The following is a 19,718-nucleotide window of genomic DNA, read 5'->3' as shown; positions in this document are numbered from 1 at the left end:
ATGGTACTGGCACAAAAACAGAAATATAGATCAATGGAACAGGATAGAAATCCCAGAGATAAACCCACACACCTATGGTCACCTAATCTATGACAAAGGAGGCAAGGATATACAATGGAGAAAAGACAGTCTCTTCAATCAGTGGTGCTGGGAAAACTGGACAGCTACATGTAAAAGAATGAAATTAGAACACTCCCTAACACCATACAAAAAAATAAACTCAAAATGGATTAGAGACCTAAATGTAAGACCAGACACTATAAAACTCTTAGAGGAAAACATTGGAAGAACACTCTTTGACATAAATCACAGCAAGATCTTTTTTGACCCACCTTGTAGAGCAATGGAAATAAAAACAAAATAAACAAATGGGACCTAATGAAACTTCAAAACTTTTGCACAGCAAAGGAAACCATAAACAAGACGAAAAGCCAACCCTCAAATTGGCAGAAAATATTTGCAAATGAATGAATGGACAAAGGATTAAATCTCCAAAATATATAAACAGCTCATGCAGCTCAAGAAAAAAAACAAACAACCCAATCAAAAAATGGGCAGAAGACCCAAGTAGACATTTCCCCAAAAAAGGCATACCAATGGCCAAAAGGCACATGAAAAGCTGCTCAACATCACTAATTATTAGAGAAATGCAAAAAAAACCTCACACCAGTCAGAATGGCCATCATCAAAAAATCTAAAAGCAATAAATGCTGGAGAGGGTGTGGAGAAAATGAACTCTTGTACTGTTGGTGGGAATGTAAATGGATACAGACACTATGGAGAACAGCATGGAGGTTCCTTAAAAAACTAAAAATAGAATTACCATATGACCCAGCAATCCCACTACTCAGCATATACCCAGAGAAAACCATAATTCAAAAAGACACATGCACCCCAATGTTCACTGCAGCACTGTTTATAATAGCCAGGTCATGGAAGCAACCTAAATGTCCATCAACAGAGGAATGGCTAAAGAAGATGTGGTACCTATATACAATGGAATATTACTCAGCTGTGAAAAGGAACGAAATTTGGTCATTTGTAGAGACGTGGATGGACCTAGAGACTGTCATACAGAGTGAAGTAAGTCAGAAGGACAAAAACAAATATCATATATTAACTCATCTATGTGGAATCTAGAAAAATGTTACATGTGAGCCAGTTTGCAAGGCAGAAATAGAGACACAGATGTAGAGACAAACCTTTGGACACCAAAGGGGGAAAGCGGGGATGGGAGTAGTGGGTGGGATGAATTGGGAGATTGGGATTGACATATATACACTAATATGTATTCAATAGATACCTAGTAAGAACTTGCTGTATAGCACAGAAAACTCCACTGTACAGTAGAAACTAACACAACATTGTAAAACGACTATACCCCAATAAAACAAAAACAAATTCATATGCAGAAATACAATATAAATATTTTTATAAATGTGCGTATGTAAATATGCACAAAGATTATGCATCAGAATGTTTGTTTTGAGAACAATAGAAAAAGTTTGTTGAAGTGTTATAAAACCTACTTTTTAATAGCCAACTGTGGAAAGGTAGTGTCAGCACTCTTTAAAGTCTAAAAATATTGCTATTGCTATTAAATAAACACTTTAAAAAATTAATAAAAAAAAGAATCCACCTGCTTATGCAGGGGACACGGGTTCAATTCCTGGTTGGGAAAGATCCCACATGCCACGGAGCAACTAAGCCCATGTGCCACAACTACTGAGCCTGTTCTCTAGAGCCCTCAAGCCACACCTGCTGAAGCCCGCATGCCCTAGAGCCCGCATGCCACAACTACTGAGCCCACACACCACAACTACTGAAGCCTACACGCCTAGAGACCTGTGCTCCACAACAAGAGAAGCCACTATAATGAGAAGCCTGCGCACTGCAACAAAGGGTAGCCCCCGCTCACTGCAACTAGAGAAGGCTCACATGCATCAACGAAGACCCAACACAGCCAAAAATAAATAAAAATTATTAAAAAGAAAAATCAGTGTATATAAATATAATAGGTGGGTTTTATGTCTCTAAACCGCCTGGCCCCTTTGGTATTTTAACTTTACTAGAAAAACTCAGTTGAGTCCCTTAAAACAATAAAAACTCATTTATGTACGTGGACAAAGGAGACAAGGACAACTTGCAGGAGCATATAAACTAGTTGAAGACATTTGAAAAATCTGGCCTTATGAGATTATAAATATGGTGTAAATAATGAATGTGCTGATTTAGTCAGATTCTGTGTTAAGAGATGCACTCTGAATTTCAAAGGCAGATGCATTTTTTTTTAATTCAGAGAAAATGACTTAGGGATTCTTCCCAAAATTCTAAATATCAGACAAGTCCTTCCTGCCATACTGACATTTTCTATTAAAAGTGAGTAAGTATTACTGCCAAAAATTGATAAAGTAATTCCTTTTGAAGAAGCAGTGTAGGTAGGTGGTAGAGAGATTATGGGTATATATCAGGAAAACAGACATCACAATAGACAGCATAGGGCCGAGGTACAGCAACTGCATGGAATGAGATGATTCCCTATTGTGAAAGTCCAGCTTTCCAGTAATGGAGGTTAGTGGGTGGTTCCACTATAATTGGGAAAGAACAGAAAGATTTCTCTTATTGAAAGTTGTTTCAAGGGAATTTTTTAAACACTAGATGAATATAATTTTCAACCTGTAATAACTATTTCTTTTATTGTATCTAAGGCATTATATCCTCTGGTAATTATAATTTTAAGCAAATTAAACAGCAGTTAAAAGAGATAAGGGGGGGAGTTCCCTGGTGGCCTAGTGTTTAGGATTCTGGGCTTTCACTGCCATGGCCCAGGTTCAGCCCCCAGTCAGGGAACTGAGATTCCACAAGCCACACAGTGCGGCCAAAAAAAAAAAAAAGGAAAAAAAGAAAGTGAGATACGATTTAAACATAATGCAAAGAAAAAATATTTCCTCCACATCTTCAGGTTGGGAAGAAACTGAAGCCATTACCTGAAAGAGGTTGTATACTATAAATCAAAGGGAATTTCCTAATGGTGAAATTCAAGCTAAACCCAATTTTAGCTAAAGAGAATCTTGATTGTTATCCTAATGAGCCTCAGGTGGAGATAGTTGTTGCCAAATTCAGTAGTTCCTAGTATTTGGCTTTCTTTGTTTAAGACTTCAGAATATTTGAAATTAATAAAAGGTATTAGTACAGTATACCCCTGATGACTATTTAAGATAGAGTGTGGAAATTCACCATAAAGCTTTGCAGGCTTGGAATTAAGCCCTCAGAGTATGTTAGTGGAAAGAAGAAAAAAAGCAACTCTCTCTCTCACCATGTCAGTGGAGGATATGTTTTCCAGACTCTTCTTGTGTCCAGTACTAATAAGAGGGCCCTCCACTTGAATTCCTTTGAGAGCATACACAGTTTAAATCTGGGCTCATGTTTAAGTTGTCTGCTTTATACTTAGAGAACTAAAAGATTTACACCTTGAGGCTAGCTTTCGTCCAATTGCTTTGAAAGGAGAGCACGTTAGTGCATTGAACTGTGTGAGCAGTGTCTGATGTAATGAATGGATGATTTAACATGGGATTAACGCTCTCCTCACAAAAATACCTACAGTGTGTAGAGACCAAGGTCTCAAAACAAAGGCAGCTAGCCTCCACAGGCAACCAGACATTCTGATTGGTCAAATAAAGCCAGTGTTTATTATTTTAATCATGAAAAGGCAAATCATGGTTCTGACCAGCCTCTAGCAATAAAACAGGACCCACGGGCTTCCTTTATTAGCTGTTGATATTAATCAGACAACCTGCTTATTGCTATTCTAGTTGCTCTGGAGGGCTCAGATTCAGTCCAAAGTATTAAAGACTTCAAGAAATGCAGTTGGGAAACCAGGACTATCACACAGGAAACAACAGCAAATAATATGAGGCGGTATGTTCATATAGCAAAGGCTTCTGGTTCTGTTAGAGAGAAATAAGAAGCCACACAGAATTTTTAAAATTGAGAGCAGGAGTGGGGAGAGGAAGGTGACCTAAGTGGATCTGTGCTTTGCGATAACCTTGGAGGGGGGGTGGAGGGCAGAGTGTAACAGGAGTAGAGACCAGGAGCCTGGTTTGGAGGCTGTTGTAAGAGTCTAGGTGATGTAAAGCAGAGGTAGTGGGAACAGAAAGAGCACAAAGAATGCATTCAAGAGACATGTCTAAGGTGGAAACAGTAACCAATCGTTCATGGAAGAGAGGAAGAGGAAGGTTCAAGGATATCTGTGGTTTCTCCTTTGGAGAAGGATGTTAACCTGAAATAGGTAGTTTTGGGAATTTTGGCATGAAACGATGATAACGTCGGTCCAAAAATAGGATGCTTTTGATGTTAGAAAACTCAGGTAAATATCGTGACTGTAGGTCAGACTTCTGATAGAACTCAGGGCTCCATTGACTACAGGTGATATACATATAAAATGGAAGTTGGTGCTGCCTACAGTGTACTCACCACTCAACACCCCTGAAAAGGGAGCTCTAACATTCACACAGACTTGATGCTAAGCTACCATTCTCATTCACTCCTCCAGTAGGATTTGATCTTATTTCTAATTTCACTACACCTGCTCACCCTTGAACCTCAGTTTAAATGATGCATCCTCACCCTTCCAGGACCGGCAAGTCAAGCATATGTTCTCTGAAATCCTCTTTTATAGCTCGCTATTACTTTTCTTCATAGCACTTATCACACTTCGTAACTGTCCGTTAATTTACTTATTGTCTTTCATGAGATCATAAATTCCTTTAAAGCAAAGACATGTTTCTGTTTTATTCATCACTGTATTTCCAGTATGGGGCTCAGTGCCAAGGATGTGGGAAGTGCTCAGTAATATACATTGAATGAATGAATGAATTCTCCATTTCAGTTCCATTGCCTTTGATGCTTTGGGTACCTCATGGATGCTGTCTCCATGAGCAGAAATTTGATAGTCAGTTGTATGTGATTGGAGGGGAACTTAAAGATAAAAGCATGATGGAAAAATATAAGTGGATTTAATGTCTCACCAGATATAGGAGACGAAGAAGGGAGATGTCAGTGACTCAAACCTGGGTGACTGGAAGCTTTCTCTCTCTTGTCTCATGCTCTCAGGGAATGCTACATTACAGACCTGAAAAAAGTGCTTTATTTTGGCAGTTAAGTTGGAGTTGTACTCAAATTCAAATTACAAAGTGCTGAATTGTATGATAATTCTATTTTTGATTTTTTGAAGAACCGCCATACTGTTTTCCATAGCAGCAGCACCATTTTATATTACCACCAATAGTCTACAACTATGTGAATATGCTTAAGATTACTGAACTGTGTGCTTAAAAATAGTTACGATGGTAAATTTGATGACATGTTTTTTACCAAATTTTAAAAAAATGTGAGGTGTTCATTGGGTGCCCACTGGTTGCCGCTAAGCACGTTGGCAGCATCTCAGCTGACAGATTCCTTGGATGATACTGGAACCTGTAAACCCAAGTGTTTCAGTGGAGAGCCTGGGGGGAGAAGATGGAGTATTAGATAATAAACCCATTCTAACCTTATCGCTACCCTGAGTTTTCATCCAGATGGATTAAGTATTCTCATTGTTCATAAAAGCCTGAATATCAGTTTTATACTGACTATGAAGTAGTATGAAAAAAAATTAGGAAATTTAATATATTTTATTTGGCCTTCTTTCTAGCATTTACTGTTTTGTTTTCATTAAGCCACCCCAAGCTGAACTTAAGATGATTTCATCTTCTTTCATCATTTGATCTCCCCTTAAAGCCTCCTGTGCTCTAATTATTAATATTGATGGGATGTCAGTAACTCAAAATACCCAAAGGATATTGCCCTCTAACACCTCTCTCATATTTCTGTGCTCTTTTAAAAGAATCCAGAGTATTCTCTTTAACAGTTTCAAAAACTGAAGAGAACAAATTTCCTGAATATAAACGTAGTCTCAACAATAAAAACATTGTATTTATTCCCTGTTGACTAAAATATATATATTTTATAGATAAAGTATATATATCTTTTATTTTATGTGTATCTATAAAATGTCTCAGATGGAGAAGATTTGGAGAGGGAAGACGGGAAGAATCTATTTGAGTCTGAGAATTAACAAGGGTAGATGTTATTATTCCAAGAGAGAGGCCGGCAAATTGAATTCTTATCCCTCAACTTTAAAGAGGGAAAAGACAGAGCTAATATTCTACAACATGACGAGAGAGTCAGAGAAAGGCCAGTGGGGTTGCCCTCTCACTTCTGGGTTGAGATCCCCAGGTGTAGCAAAGTCATGGTGTGTGTGTCTGAGCAAAAAGAGACCCAGCAGAGCCTCTACTGAATTCTCTCAGTACTGAGAGGGGGAGAGGATTTCCTGCTCTGCTGGTGAAGCCTTCTCTGTGCTGAAATCACCTTTCTTCACAGTCCTACTATTCCTCCAGGAGGCTCAGGAGTCAGTGGGGAGGGATTTACACAGCCTTTTCCCTGACTGAGAGCACTTCTGCTGGTTTTCCATGCCATTGGTCAAAAGACCCAGTAAGAGGCATACTGCACCCTCCCCCAGGTCTCCCCCTCCTCGTTCTGAAGGCACATTCAGATACTAACCCAAGAATGCTGCAGTCGTTCAAGACTACCCAGCTTGTAATGGACAAAGCATTTCTAAATCCCTTCCTGGCTCTCCACTTGCATGTCCTAGGACTCAGGGTGGCCCTGTTAAAGAGAAGACCAGGAAAACGATAATTCTCAAGAGGATTCCCCAGTGAGATTTCCAGTTAGCACCTACCCAATCACACAGAGTGTGTGTGAGGAAGGGTTATTACTAAACAATGACATATTCACAAATACATTTAAAACTGTGAATTCCTATGCTAAATATGAGATAGTGAAAGAAAGTTGGTACAAAGTATTCTAATCTTCCAATAACTGTAAAGCCAAATCCACAGCAAGACCATTCACAAAAGATATAATTTAGCAAAAATATAATAATAATGATCTTCAGTATTTCATAGATGTGTGTGTGTGCTGTAACTATAGTGTAGCAAGCAGCACTCTCCCTCTCTCCCCACTATAATAAATCATGTCATATTATGTGAATTCGGTACAAAACAAAGAGGTAGAGTACCAAAAAGATATATGGCATCCAATTTTATTGAATAGACTTGCCTAAATCACTGCTATTTTAAAACAAAAATTCCTGATGCTAAATCTGAAGGTCAAAAATCTTCTGAAGGTATCAGATTTGAAATGCCATATAATAGTAAGAATAAATCACATTTCTGGAATAGACAAGCCAATATAGAATCTGTTGGGCAGGGGTGTGTGAATTTATCCAATACACAGACCTTAAAATAGGCCAGATAGTAAATCTGGCTAATAATAATTTCAAGGTCCCTGCCTCTACAAGGTAAGGGCTAAGGTAACTGCTGATTATCCCTAGTACTTACAAAGTGTTAACAGATAAGCCTAATAGGATTTGAATTTAAGTAGCTGTGATTCTTTTCCCTCCCTCTTCCAGCTTTGTGAAGTGGAAATTCTGTAGGCACCAATAGAAAAGGCACACTTTCAGACATAAGGCATGCCCTGATGATCAAGCACACTTACCATACAAATCCTTCCAGACCAGTTCAGAGCATGAAACTATGCACCACAGTAAGCTGTCCAGAGACTTAAATAAAAATGCTGGCCACTTGGTTATAATAAGAATTTCTTAAAACAGGAATAGTAGTATTTCTGATCAATTTATTAGGAGACACAGTAACCAATGGGCCTGGAACTGCTGGCCCCATGGAATAATGATCTGATTCATAACAAAAAGCTAGAAAATTCCATGTGTTCAGTTATTAATATACAGCATTTTTGCTAAATCACTGGCACTTTATGCATGTGCCTACACACATGTGAACCGTGTGTGTGTGTGTGTGTGTGTTATTTCTTTAGCGCTTACTATAGACCAGCTACATTACTAGGGACCTGGGATAAATGCTGAAGAAAAGAGACATAACCGTTGCCTCCAAGAAAATACAGTCTAGTGGAGCAGTGCTCCTCAAACTTTTAACATGCATTCAAATCACCTGGGGATCTCATTAGTATGCACTGTGTCTGGGGTAGTGCTGAGATTCTGTTTCTTACTACTCCCTTTTAATGCCAATGTTGCTGGCATTTGAATAGTAAGGTACTGGAGGGCATAGATATTACATTCCACAAATAAACAATTATATGCTTACATTTGTGAAAAGTGATATGAAGGAAAAAGTGCAAGGATCCATGAAATCAAATAAAGTGGGGGACCCCATATATACTTAAGGGCTTGGTGAGGGGTTAAGCCGTAAGCTGAAGGAGTTTAGAATGTGGCAGACTAAGTTATTGAGACCTACTGTAGTGAATGCCACATGCACCTTTGGTGTCTTTGTGCCTGAAGGTATTTTCCTGGACACCAGAGTATGCATGACCTAGCTCAGGGATTGCTGGAACTGCCTAAGGCCAAATACCCTGGAGCTACTTGCTTGAGGGACAGGACTTTGTAATTAAATACTGCAGCTTCACCACCCATTGGTGGTACACACTTAGTTGGGTTTCATACATTCTCAGATGGTTCCCTGCAATATTGGCCCCTAGTTTCCCATGGCTATAACTCATATTAACTTCCCTGTCTCATTCCTTGCCAATGACTTCTGCCTCTCCTCCAAATAAATTAGTAGCTCCCAAATCCTTGTCTCAGGGTTTGCTTTTGAGGGAACCCAAATTAAGAAATCAACCCTTTCAAATAAGACAACAAACAGTGATGAAATGTACATGCACTCGTCTATGTCTATATGTGTACATACACACACACACACACACACACACACAACTAGGTTGAAGTCTAAGGAAGAAAGAACACAGAAACCTAAAATGAGCACTGAGACTAGTTACTTTTGAGCTTGGATATTTGCCACCAATCCTGCTGATCTTGAACTTTTGTTTTTATAGCCTCATGGGGAGAGAAGAACAAATGTCTAAACCTGACCCCACCCCCCAGGAAACCTCCTACCAATCAGCCGAGCTACATCCTCAATGTCAGGGTAAACCAGAAGTAAAACTATCTCTCCTAATCTCAGAGAACTGCAACAGATGTTACCTTGGGATTGAACAGAGCAGGGAGGAAATACCCTAAAGAAATTGTAACTATAAGCTGGCCCTATTTCCTGACTTGGATAGTGGCTTCATGGTTATTTGTAAAACTGTACATAAGTATTTATGTACACTTCTATACGTACATTTTACTCCACAATTTTTAAAGATGTAATTTTTAAAAAATCTAACAGACAAGAGAGGAATGATTTCAGTCAAGGGAAGTCGTGTAAGAATTATGAGATGTTTTGGAGGAACAGAGAACAGGCCAGTGTGGCTGGACCATAATCAACAAGGGGGAGAATGGTGGTGGATTCGGTCATACATTCATTTACTCACTTGTGACAAGCACTGCCTTATGGAGCTTACACTGAGTGAGAGACAGGCAAGACAATCAAATAAATGAACATAATAATTGCTATGAAGAAAAAACACACGTTGGTATCATAGAAAGAGACTGGGGCTAGAGAGTTATTGGTGGGGAAATGGAGATTGGGTTGCCTTGAAAGATCTTACTTAGGTGCTGGCAACTGAACTGAGACCAGAGAGACAAGAGGATAAACTAGGAAGAGGCATAGGAGCCAATACTTTGTAGTTCTCAGTAAGAATTCGAGCTTTATTTTAGGAGCAACGGAGGTATATGCAGAAGAGAGACATAATCAGACTAAGGTTCTTGAAGATCTTCCTGATGAGTCTATGAAGAATTGATTCCATGGGGTCCAGAATGATGCAGGCAGAACAGTGAGAAGACAAATTTGACAGGCGCCGACTAGGATAATCAAAGTGAAACATAAAACTACATCTATTCAAAGTATACTTTAGACTTAGAATTGAATATTCCTTACATATAACTCTGATAGAGACTCTGCCCCCAGAAGAAAATCACTAATCACTGAGTCCTATCTTTTAGGCTACAATGATTAAGCAAATGACTGGCGTATTACTGAAGCTTGATCAATCAGAATCTTTTCTTGGGATTTTGCTCTGGAGCTAGAGGAGAAGGCTCTCCTTTAGTAGAATGTTATAAGGGTATAACATGAGACCTGCCAGTGGTCTTGTTCAGGTCCTTTGAAGAAAGACAGAAGGAAGCAGGAGAGGATGCAGCCATGAAGAGAGAAGAGAAAGGGAGAGAGATTAAGACAAATCCTGATGTGATTGAATCTCCTGGCTGCTGTGGTTTGGGCAGTATTCTATTCAACTATTGGAACTACCCCAGGATTTTCCCAGTTACGAATCATATAATTCCCTTTTGCATTTAGCTAATTTGAGTTGGATTTCTGTCAATTACAGTTAAAAAAAAAAAAAAAAACCCTAACCCGTATAAGAGGTGAGGAAGGTGGTGATGAGCATCTTAGGGGCTAGATGTACCATTTACTGAAATGATGAAGGCAAGTTGAGAACCTGGCTCAGGAGGCAGGAACCAAAGTTCTGTTTAGGAAATGGGAATTTGAAATACCTATGAGATATCAAATATTAAGTACATGGTGGATATATGAATTTAGAGCTTAGCTAAGAATGGAGTGTGGATACATTTGGGCTTCACTGGCATACAGATGATATCCGAAACCATAGGATGAGATGAGATGAGATTACATGAGAGAGAGTATCCAGTGGAAAGAGAAAAGGGCCCAGGAGTAGGACCTGAAAAACTCCAAATTCTATGGACCTGATCAGATAGATGCCAAACTTTAACTAAAGAAAAGGTCTGCAACTCATGCACCATTCCCCCACCTCCACACAACTGTGGTTAAGTTTGTTTGCTGGATGATGTTAGTTAACCCTACAAGTTTCACCTTATTGTGATCGGTCCAAAAAAAAAAAAAAAAAAAGTCTAGGTGAGAGGTGTGAGTGTGTGTGTGTGTGCATGTGTGTGTGTAACTTTAAAGTAGTAGGGCTGATTTTCAAGTGTAGTTCATAAACTGGCTCTGTAGGCAATTTTGAAAAAATATCTGAGTAGTAATATAAATATTTATACTTTAGAACTTGGTAGGTATTTGGATTATAACAAGCCTTTTGTGTGTATGAGTCATTCTTCCATTATTTCTTGATTATAAACTTGGCAATGGTCACATGTACTAATTCTGTAATGGCCACCAGAGAATAATTTTCTGTATTACCTCCAGGGCCTATGGAACATGATCAGCACTGCCTCTGTTTAGAGAGCAGTTTAAATGAAGGAACTGAAAATTTAATGTTTTTTAAAGTTTCTTGTTTCTGTACTAAACCAAAAGAGTACCTGTCATCGTGACATACATTTCTGAAATGACTGACTGTATATAAATGTATGCAGATGACTTAAAGACAATGCCACCTCACCTAAAAGAAGTCTTTACCTATTCAGGTGTATATGAATTTGTTAGGTTATGAGTCTATAGGATCTGTTGGGTTAAGGGTCAAATCATATATCCCGATTTAGAACATGTACATAATGACGATTAGAAGTTGTGTTTCCAGAAAATAAAATTACTAAATTTTATCATTCGTTAAGCACTTCATGGACACTTGAGACTTAGAATTTAAAATTTACTCAGTTAAAAATATAAAGATATTGATCATTGATCATTTTGTTAAGGTCCAATATAGTTCTAAAAGGCAAAGAATCTTCACAATTCTTTGTCTCTAGCTTAGATTAGTTTCTGAACGCCGTGTTCTCCTGATGGAATGTTGTCTCCTTTTCAATTTTCTCTGAAGTATTTTTATATATCTTTGGTGAACTCAGAAATATGCTAAGACCCAGGTGTTGTTTTCTTTCAACAATAACTGAATTTATTCAGTGAGGATCGACAACTTTATAAATTTATGAGATTACTTGGGATGTGATTAGTGAAATTCTATCTTTTTCCATATTTGTTTCTGACATTTTAAAATTAATAATCAAATGAAAATGTGAACTAAACTTATTTTCCTTATATATTCTCTCTAGTTCTTTGGATGGGATGACCTTATATAAATGAATGAACAAATAAATACCATACACGATTCTTAATAATAGTACACAGATTGTCTGAAAAGTCTAGAAACATAGGGAAATATTTTATTTATTATGCTTTTTCAGATTAATAATTGGCTTAAATTTAGAAATGTGTTACCTGCAAAAGAATCTGGGGATCAAAGGGAAATATACTGACAATATTTCTTAAAAATATAGCTAGCATCTTAATTTTGTTTAGATTTTACATTTTGGAACTCAGCTGCTCAGAGTTAGATTAATTGTAATTTTTGATTCATGTCATTCATCATTTGTCTAGATAAAGCCACTTTTCTTTATTTTGTTAATTATGTAATTATTGATTTTTTAATAATGGAATAACCACCTACAAAGCCACTATCCAAAACAAAAGCTAGGAGTCTGACAATAGCCCACATCAAATACTATTTCTCCTACTAGTCCATCCTCCTCCTCCTCCCACCCACCCAAAGGATCCATCATCACCCACTGTTCCTTTTATCTCACTGTAGTAACTATTTTTCCCTAAAAAATACACAAATATATATTTAAGAGTTTTTTGTTAATTTTACAAAAAGAATATCAGAATCTGTGTAATTTTTTGGAATTTTTGTCACTTAACATTGTATTGATAAGATTAATTCATATTGCTACTTACAGCTATATTCCATTCATTTTGATTGCTGTATAATATTCACTGAGTGAATGTACCACAGGTTATTTATCTATCATCTGTTGCTGGACCTTTGGATTCATTCTGTTTTTTAATATGAGCAGCGCTGCTATCACATCCTTTTATATATCTTCTCTTGTAGGTGTGTAAGTTTCTCTTGAGTATATACCTGGGCATGAAGGTCATGATGGAGTAAAGAGTATGTAAGTGTTCAATTTTAGGAAAAAATAGCAAGCTTTTCCAAAGTTGTTACTCTCATCTATAACATATAAAAGAGACTGTGGATCCACAGCATTGTTAGCATTTCAAATATTTGGAATCCAGTGGAGATAAAATGGTATCCTATTATGATCATGATAGCATCATTTAAAAATAAAAACATTCTGGGGATAAGGTTTACTTTTGAGATGATCAGAATGTTTTAGAACTAACAGAAGTGATGATTGCCTGACATTGAGAATGTATCAGTACTAAATACTACTGAATTGTACACTTAAAATGGTTAATTTTATGTTATGTGAATTTTACCTCCATTGGAGAAAAAAAAAAAAGGAACACAGGCTCTGGGTTCAGATGCTTGGGTTCATCCTTGCTCATTTGACCACAGGCCAACTACATACATGATCTCTAGATTTCAGTTTTCTTATCTGATAAATAGGTACATAAGTAACGCTAACGTCCAACGGCAGTCATGAGCACTAAACCCATAACTGCCAGAATAAATATTCAATAAAATAAATAGTCAATTCAAGTGAGCTGTTAATAAAAAATAATAATAAATAAAAGAGTAATAAAAACAAAAACATTCCTTCATTTCTAGTTTTCTCAGGTATACTATACATTTCAAAATATGTTAGTGGTATATAAGTCAATACAAAATAATTAATTACAAAATGATCTATGTGTTACTTTGAGCTAATTTTTTTTTTTTTTTTATTTGACGGAAGACCCAGCAATTAGTTTATTTCAAGGTACTCTCAACAGTTTGGGAGAAACACACCATAATGTTTTCCTGGGTGAGGAAATGAGCTAATTTTTTTTTCTAACTCTTCTCTCACATCACTACAGCCATGGCCAAGACTGTAATATGCAGTCATTATGGCCACTGTGTTCTCTTCTAATATCCTACCTCCCTATAGGCAGAATGCCAGGAGGGGAGATCATGTATTTACTTTAAGTTTTTCAAGCATTCATTCTTTCTCTAGAAACCTCACCTCATCTCAAGTGATTTTTAAAATATCTAAGAGGTTTCCACTGACTGCTTAGATTTGTAGAAGGTTTTATTTTATTAAAATATACAGTACCGCATAGACACATTTACAACATGTAGTCATTAGATTGCAAAGGTATATAGAGCTGGCCCAAGTAATTAGGTATTTTTTAAATCCATTTAATTAGATTTCTAGATTTTCATGTTCCTTTTTCATATGTCATTAACTTAATTTAAATGCAGAGTCATGTTTAAGGTGATTCTCTGGCATCTGTAATGAAGGACTAATGAATGTCGTTTAAATTGGGAAACAGCAAGGGTGTACGAGAGAAATCCTGCTGCAGAACTCCACAGTCAGCCAAAGCAGGGTAAGTGTGATGATGATTCCTGGTGTTTACTATCATCTGTTAAAATACATGGAATTTCCAAGAGGAAAAGAAGAGTGAGAGTAGTGGTGAAAATGAGGTAGGAGCGAACAGATGTGATCCTGAAACCTTCCTTCCCACCCCTCCTCACTAACCTGAACAGTCCAGTCCATACAAGGGAGTTTGAAAGCGTGGTAGGCATTTCCCATGGAGTGGCAACTTTCATTCTGATTACAGATATTTAAAAACATCATGCATCATGAAGAGGGCTTAGCTGAAACTTTATGTATTTCTGATTGCAACTTATTTGGTCACTGTGAGCCAAGGTAGATAATAATTTTCTAAAATGATGCATATTGTAATAAATTGCTAACAAGAAGATCCTTTCATAGACAGTGCAGTGTTTTAACTTTCCTTCCTTTATTCACCTTTAATTCCTCACTGCTTCCAACTGAGTTGAAGTGTTTGCATTAAGACAAAACACCCATTGGAACTGAAGAAATTGACTCACCTGTTTTTTAAGTTGCAGAGTATTTTTTTATGGTATACAATATGCAGTATAATGTAATAAATATTTTAATTTAAGGATATTGAACTCTTGTGTCCCTTAGAGGGGGCTTACAACTCACTGCTACAAATATTGGCACTTAATCATAGAAGAAAATGACATTAAAATAGTTCAAGGATAAAATCACACGTGGGGTGCTTGTTCGCAAACAGGCCATGATCTCATTTATATATGACCTATAAGCTTGAAGAAGTTATGAATCAATATAGTGGTAAGGAAACCTAACATAACAGTTACGATCTGTGGCCATTATTTTTCATTTAGGCCTGGAAATACATTTCCTTTCCTGAATGAACCAATAAGGCCATTTCAAAGAGAAAGAAATGGAAACGAAAAACAAATGTGTTAAGGCAAGCACTGACCTCAGAAGCAGGCTCTCCCTTTTAAGATACCGGAACGGAACTGTAAGTTCTTTGACCAGCAATTAGCACGCCTGGATCTCCTTCCACAGCACAGAGGAGCAGAGCCGGGAAGAGACTTGTGGTTACGTCGTGCTGCCTCTGGTGGCAAAGGGAGATGCTTCTACTTCTCACAAGGTTTTTTCCACCCCCCACAGTCGCGGGACTGGCGAAGGCTGGAGCCTTCTACACATTGCTGTGAGACCAACTCCACCACCGCTCCGGACGGAGCACAGTGGGCGCGCGTGGGCGCTCAGCAAGTTCCTCTTCTCCAGCCTTTCCTGCCAGTGTTCACCAGAGTGCTTTGGGATCTGAGGTTGTGAAACTCCCTGAGCAGGGAAAACGATACACTTCTTCCCAGTGGCGATTTTTCTTTCTTTTTCTCCTGCCCTAAACAGGGTGTTTGACCTTCTGGGCGACTGCGTTCCCTGTGCCCTGGCGCCAGCTGTGTTCCTGACCGCAGGGCTGCACGGGGCCTGGCAGAGCTCCGGACACATTTCCTGTTGAGGCCTAAGGGAGGGAAGCTGTTTGCTGCCAGGACCCTGACGGGAATTCTTGGAGACTGAGGGGACGGGCGTGGGGGAGTGGGGGACGGGTGGGGGGGCGGGGAGCCAGCTGTGGGGGGCGGTGACCGCGCTCCTGGGACAGCTCCACGCCCTCGGGCGGGTCAGATCCAAGCTGGGAGCAGCCGTGGGCGCTGGGCCTCCAAGATGAGGCCGGCGCTCGCCCTGTGCCTTCTCTGGCAGACGTTCTGGCCCCGGCCCGGCAGTGGAGAGCACCCCACTGCCGACCGCGCGGGCTGCTCGGCTTCGGGGGCCTGCTACAGCCTGCACCACGCTACCTTCAAGCGGCAGGAGGCCGAAGAGGCCTGCAGCCTGCGCGGCGGGGCGCTCAGCACGGTGCGCGGGGACGCCGAGCTCCGCGCAGTGGTCGCGCTTCTGCGGGCGGGCCCGGGGCCCGGAGGGGGCTCCAAAGACCTTCTCTTCTGGGTGGCGCTGGAGCGCAGGCGATCCAACTGCACCCTGGAGAATGAGCCGTTGCGGGGTTTCTCCTGGTTGTCCCCCGACGTCGGCGGGTCCGAAAGCGACACGCTGCAGTGGGTGGAGGAGCCCCAACGCTCCTGCACCGCTCGGAGCTGCGCGGGACTCCAGGCCACCCGGGGAATCGAGCCCGCAGGCTGGAAGGAGATGCGATGCCACCAGCGCGCCAACGGCTATCTGTGCAAGTACCAGTTCGAAGGCTTGTGCCCCGCACCGCGCCCGGGGGCCGCTTCTGACTTGAGCTACCGCGCGCCTTTCCAGCTGTACAGCGCGGCACTGGACTTCAGTCCCCCCGGGACCGAGGTGAGTGCGTTCTGCCCCGGGCAGCTCTCCGTCACGGCCACCTGCACCTCGGACGAGGTCGGCGCGCGCTGGGACGGGATACCCTCCGGGGCTGTGCTCTGTCCCTGTCCCGGAAAGTACCTCCGTGCTGGCAAATGCGTGGAGCTCCCTGACTGCCTAGACGACTTGGGAGGCTTTGCTTGCGAGTGTGCTGCGGGCTTCGTGCTAGGGAAAGACGGACGCTCTTGTGTAACCAATGGGGAAGGACAGCCGGCCCCTGGGGGGACCAAGGTGCCCACCTGGCACCCGCCAGCCCCTGCAGCCAGCCCCATGCCGAAGGGAACGTGGTCACCCAGTGTCCGGGAGAAGCCAGGAGAGATACCCCATGCCCCTGGACAAGGCAGTTCAGCAACATCTATTCCCGAGATTCCTCGGTGGGGATCACAGGGCACGATATCTACTCTTCAAATATCCCCTCAAACAGAGGCAAAGGCCGACATCAACTCTTCAGGAAGCGTGATTCCCAAGTTTAATTCCACGTCTTCCTCTGACAATCCCCAGGCTTTCGATTCTTCCACCGTGGTCTTCATACTTGTGAGCATAGCAGTAGTAGTGTTGGTGATATTGACCGTGACAGTGCTGGGGCTTTTCAAACTCTGCTTCCACAAGAGCCCTTCCCCTCGGCCAAGAAAGGGGCCTTTGGCTTCCCCGGGCATGGAGAGTGATGCTGAGGCCGCTGCTCTGAGCTCCAGTTCTACACATTGCACAGACAATGGGGTGAAGGTCGGAGATTGTGGTCTACGGGACAGAGTAGAGGGAGCCTCGTTGGCGGGGTCCTCTCTTGGCTCTGGTGACACATAGGGAAACGGGACAGTGACCACTTGTTGTGAGCAGTTTTTCACTTTCAGTGAAAAGGGAAAAGGAAAAGAGCAACTTACTTGTGGGACTGACAATTCCTAAAGAAATTCCCCTTCCCCTAAATTCCCTCTTCTCCACTGAGGAGCCACATCTGAACTGGACACTCCTTCCCTGAAGATGGAGGAAATGGAAGTGCCTAAGGGTGGTAGTGCGGGGCCTGGATCCTACTGGGGAGAGGTATTTTCTTGTGTTTATTCTGGGGAATTTGGAGAGGTGATTGAACTTTTCAGGATATTGGAAGCAAATAGAGAATTTTTTTTAATTTTATTTTTTACCAAATGGAAAGGAAAACTTCTGTCTACATTGTTCAGGCTGGGAGTATATTGGTTTGAAATTCCCAGGCAAAAAATAAAGGATTGTTAATAACCCAGACTCAAATATCATTGGTTTCCTGGAGGAGTAATTATTCAGGAAGAACTGCCGAGGGGCATGTTGGGAATAGGAACAAGAGCACCTCCTGCTTATAGGTGGAGCGGGAAAGTCCTTGGAATGAGGAGTAGATCTTTAAGAACTTTTTCCTTGGTTCTTTTATACTTTACTTTCAAAGTCATTGTTACTTGTGTGCCCTGCTATAAATCCAAACTGTAGTGTTGCCAGAGTTGCTGGCTCTGGAAGCAAATTATAGTTGACCACCAATTCAAGGGTTTACTGTGTGTCCTTGCTTAAGGAAACAAATGATTTGTGTTTTCCTCTTCCAATGTTTCTGCTCTCCAGTGTAATGACCTCCCCCACCATATAGCCCTCTCCTAAACATCAGGATGCAGATCCTCACCTCCAATTATGGCAATGTTAATTTTCAATTAAAACAGTAATGCTGAGTACTGATTTGAAATCTTCTGGGTACATTAAAGCAAAAGTAAGCTGGATTTCCTCCAAAGTTGCTAGGTTCTTGTGCACTGTTTAACCCATGGAAAAATTTGAATTCCAAACGATTTCCTCCCCCCCCACACCCTTAATAAAAATGTGTGCAGTGACCATACCTGCCCATCCTGGAAGGACAGGTTCACAAGGTTCTACATGGGCAAAGGCATTAGGTAAACAGCTTTCCATAGGAATTAATAGTATAAGAAATAAGTGGAAAATGCAAATATCTATCATCCCATTATGACTTGGGGTATTAGAAAGTTATCTAAATGGAGCATTCTTCTAAAAAACAATTAAGACATAATAATAATCACTTTCTAGTGGGACTGAGACCCCCTAGAAAATATCCCACTTCTATTAATATGCTAACACCTTAAAACTAAATGCTTGGGGGTTGGTGCATGGATAGAGATAGAGAAACAAGCTGAGTAACCAGGAAGATTGGAAACAGGAAGAAGTTTACACTATTATTTTCATAAAATCATTTTGATGTTCCTGAGTATATAATGTATTTTATATATATATATATATATAAATAATATAGGGTATTGTAACATTAAAGGAATAAAGTAATAGGTGATTTGCTTCATATACTAAATATATGTCTAAATAGTTAAATTTAAATAAAATCACAAGTGAATTAGAATTAACAACATTCAAGGGAATTTTATGTAAAGTCATTTCACAAACAAAACTAAAATCAGGTAAGTAAATGGCTTACCCAGTGTCCCCAGCTTGTTAGAGTGTGTCTCAGTCCACCTCAGTTATGGTGTTAATCTTTGCTGTTTACCACATGACCTCTCCATAGAGAAGATAACTATTTGAATAGAATATATGGTGCTCTCTTTTGTAAGTTGAAAAATAGCCTGTCTGTAACTGAACTGAACTGTAAATTATCTATATCTAGAATTATCTAGAAGTATTTATATCTATCTCTGTGTATGTGTGTACACATACTTTGTCTTAAGGTAGGGTGCCCTTAAGGTAGGGTGACCGCTACCAATCCATGGCCTGTTAGGAACTGGGCCACACAGCAGGAGGTGAGCAGTGGGCAAGAGAGCAAAGCTTCATCTGTATTTACAGCCGCTCCCCATCGCTGGCATTACTGCCTGAGCTCCTCCTCCTGTCAGATCAGCGGCAGCATTAAATTCTCATAGGAGCTCGAACCCTACTGTGTGAACTGCACATACGAGGAATCTAGGTTGCGCGCTTCTTATGAGAATCTAATGCCTGATGATCTGAGGTGGAGCTGAGGCAGTGATGCTAGTGCTGGGGAGCAGCTGCAAATACAGATTATCATTAGCAGAGAGGTTTGACTGCACAGAGACCATAATAAATCAATTGCTTG

The 19,718-nt window shown here is 40.3% G+C and overlaps 1 protein-coding gene and 1 long non-coding RNA gene across 3 annotated transcripts in view; one reads left to right on the top strand and one right to left on the bottom strand.

Moving 5' to 3' along the window:
• The window catches only part of LOC308613944, a 119,397-nt gene extending 103,562 nt beyond the window's left edge, over positions 1-15,835 (bottom strand). For both annotated transcript variants that reach the window (XR_014015356.1, XR_014015357.1), the window contains exon 1: positions 15,231-15,835. This is a non-coding gene — a long non-coding RNA (uncharacterized lncRNA). The remainder of the gene's footprint in view (positions 1-15,230) is intronic.
• Positions 15,836-15,915: 80 nt separating this feature from the next.
• CLEC14A (C-type lectin domain containing 14A) lies at positions 15,916-17,878 on the top strand. The gene has a single exon (XM_081228079.1). It carries the CDS (start codon positions 15,977-15,979, stop codon positions 17,447-17,449), a length of 1,473 nt encoding a protein of 490 aa, XP_081084205.1. The 5' UTR covers positions 15,916-15,976; the 3' UTR covers positions 17,450-17,878.
• The last annotated feature ends 1,840 nt before the right edge of the window (positions 17,879-19,718 follow it).

This window comes from Mesoplodon bidens (genome assembly GCF_964165515.1).
Source record: "Mesoplodon bidens genome assembly, chromosome: 3".
Taxonomy (NCBI): domain Eukaryota; kingdom Metazoa; phylum Chordata; class Mammalia; order Artiodactyla; family Ziphiidae; genus Mesoplodon; species Mesoplodon bidens.
This window is presented reverse-complemented; position numbering and strand designations above follow the sequence as displayed.

Coding starts and splice junctions, on each gene's coding strand:
- CLEC14A (XM_081228079.1), top strand. CDS start 15,977: ATGAGGCCGGCGCTCGCCCTGTGCCTTCTCTGGCAGACGTTCTGGCCC.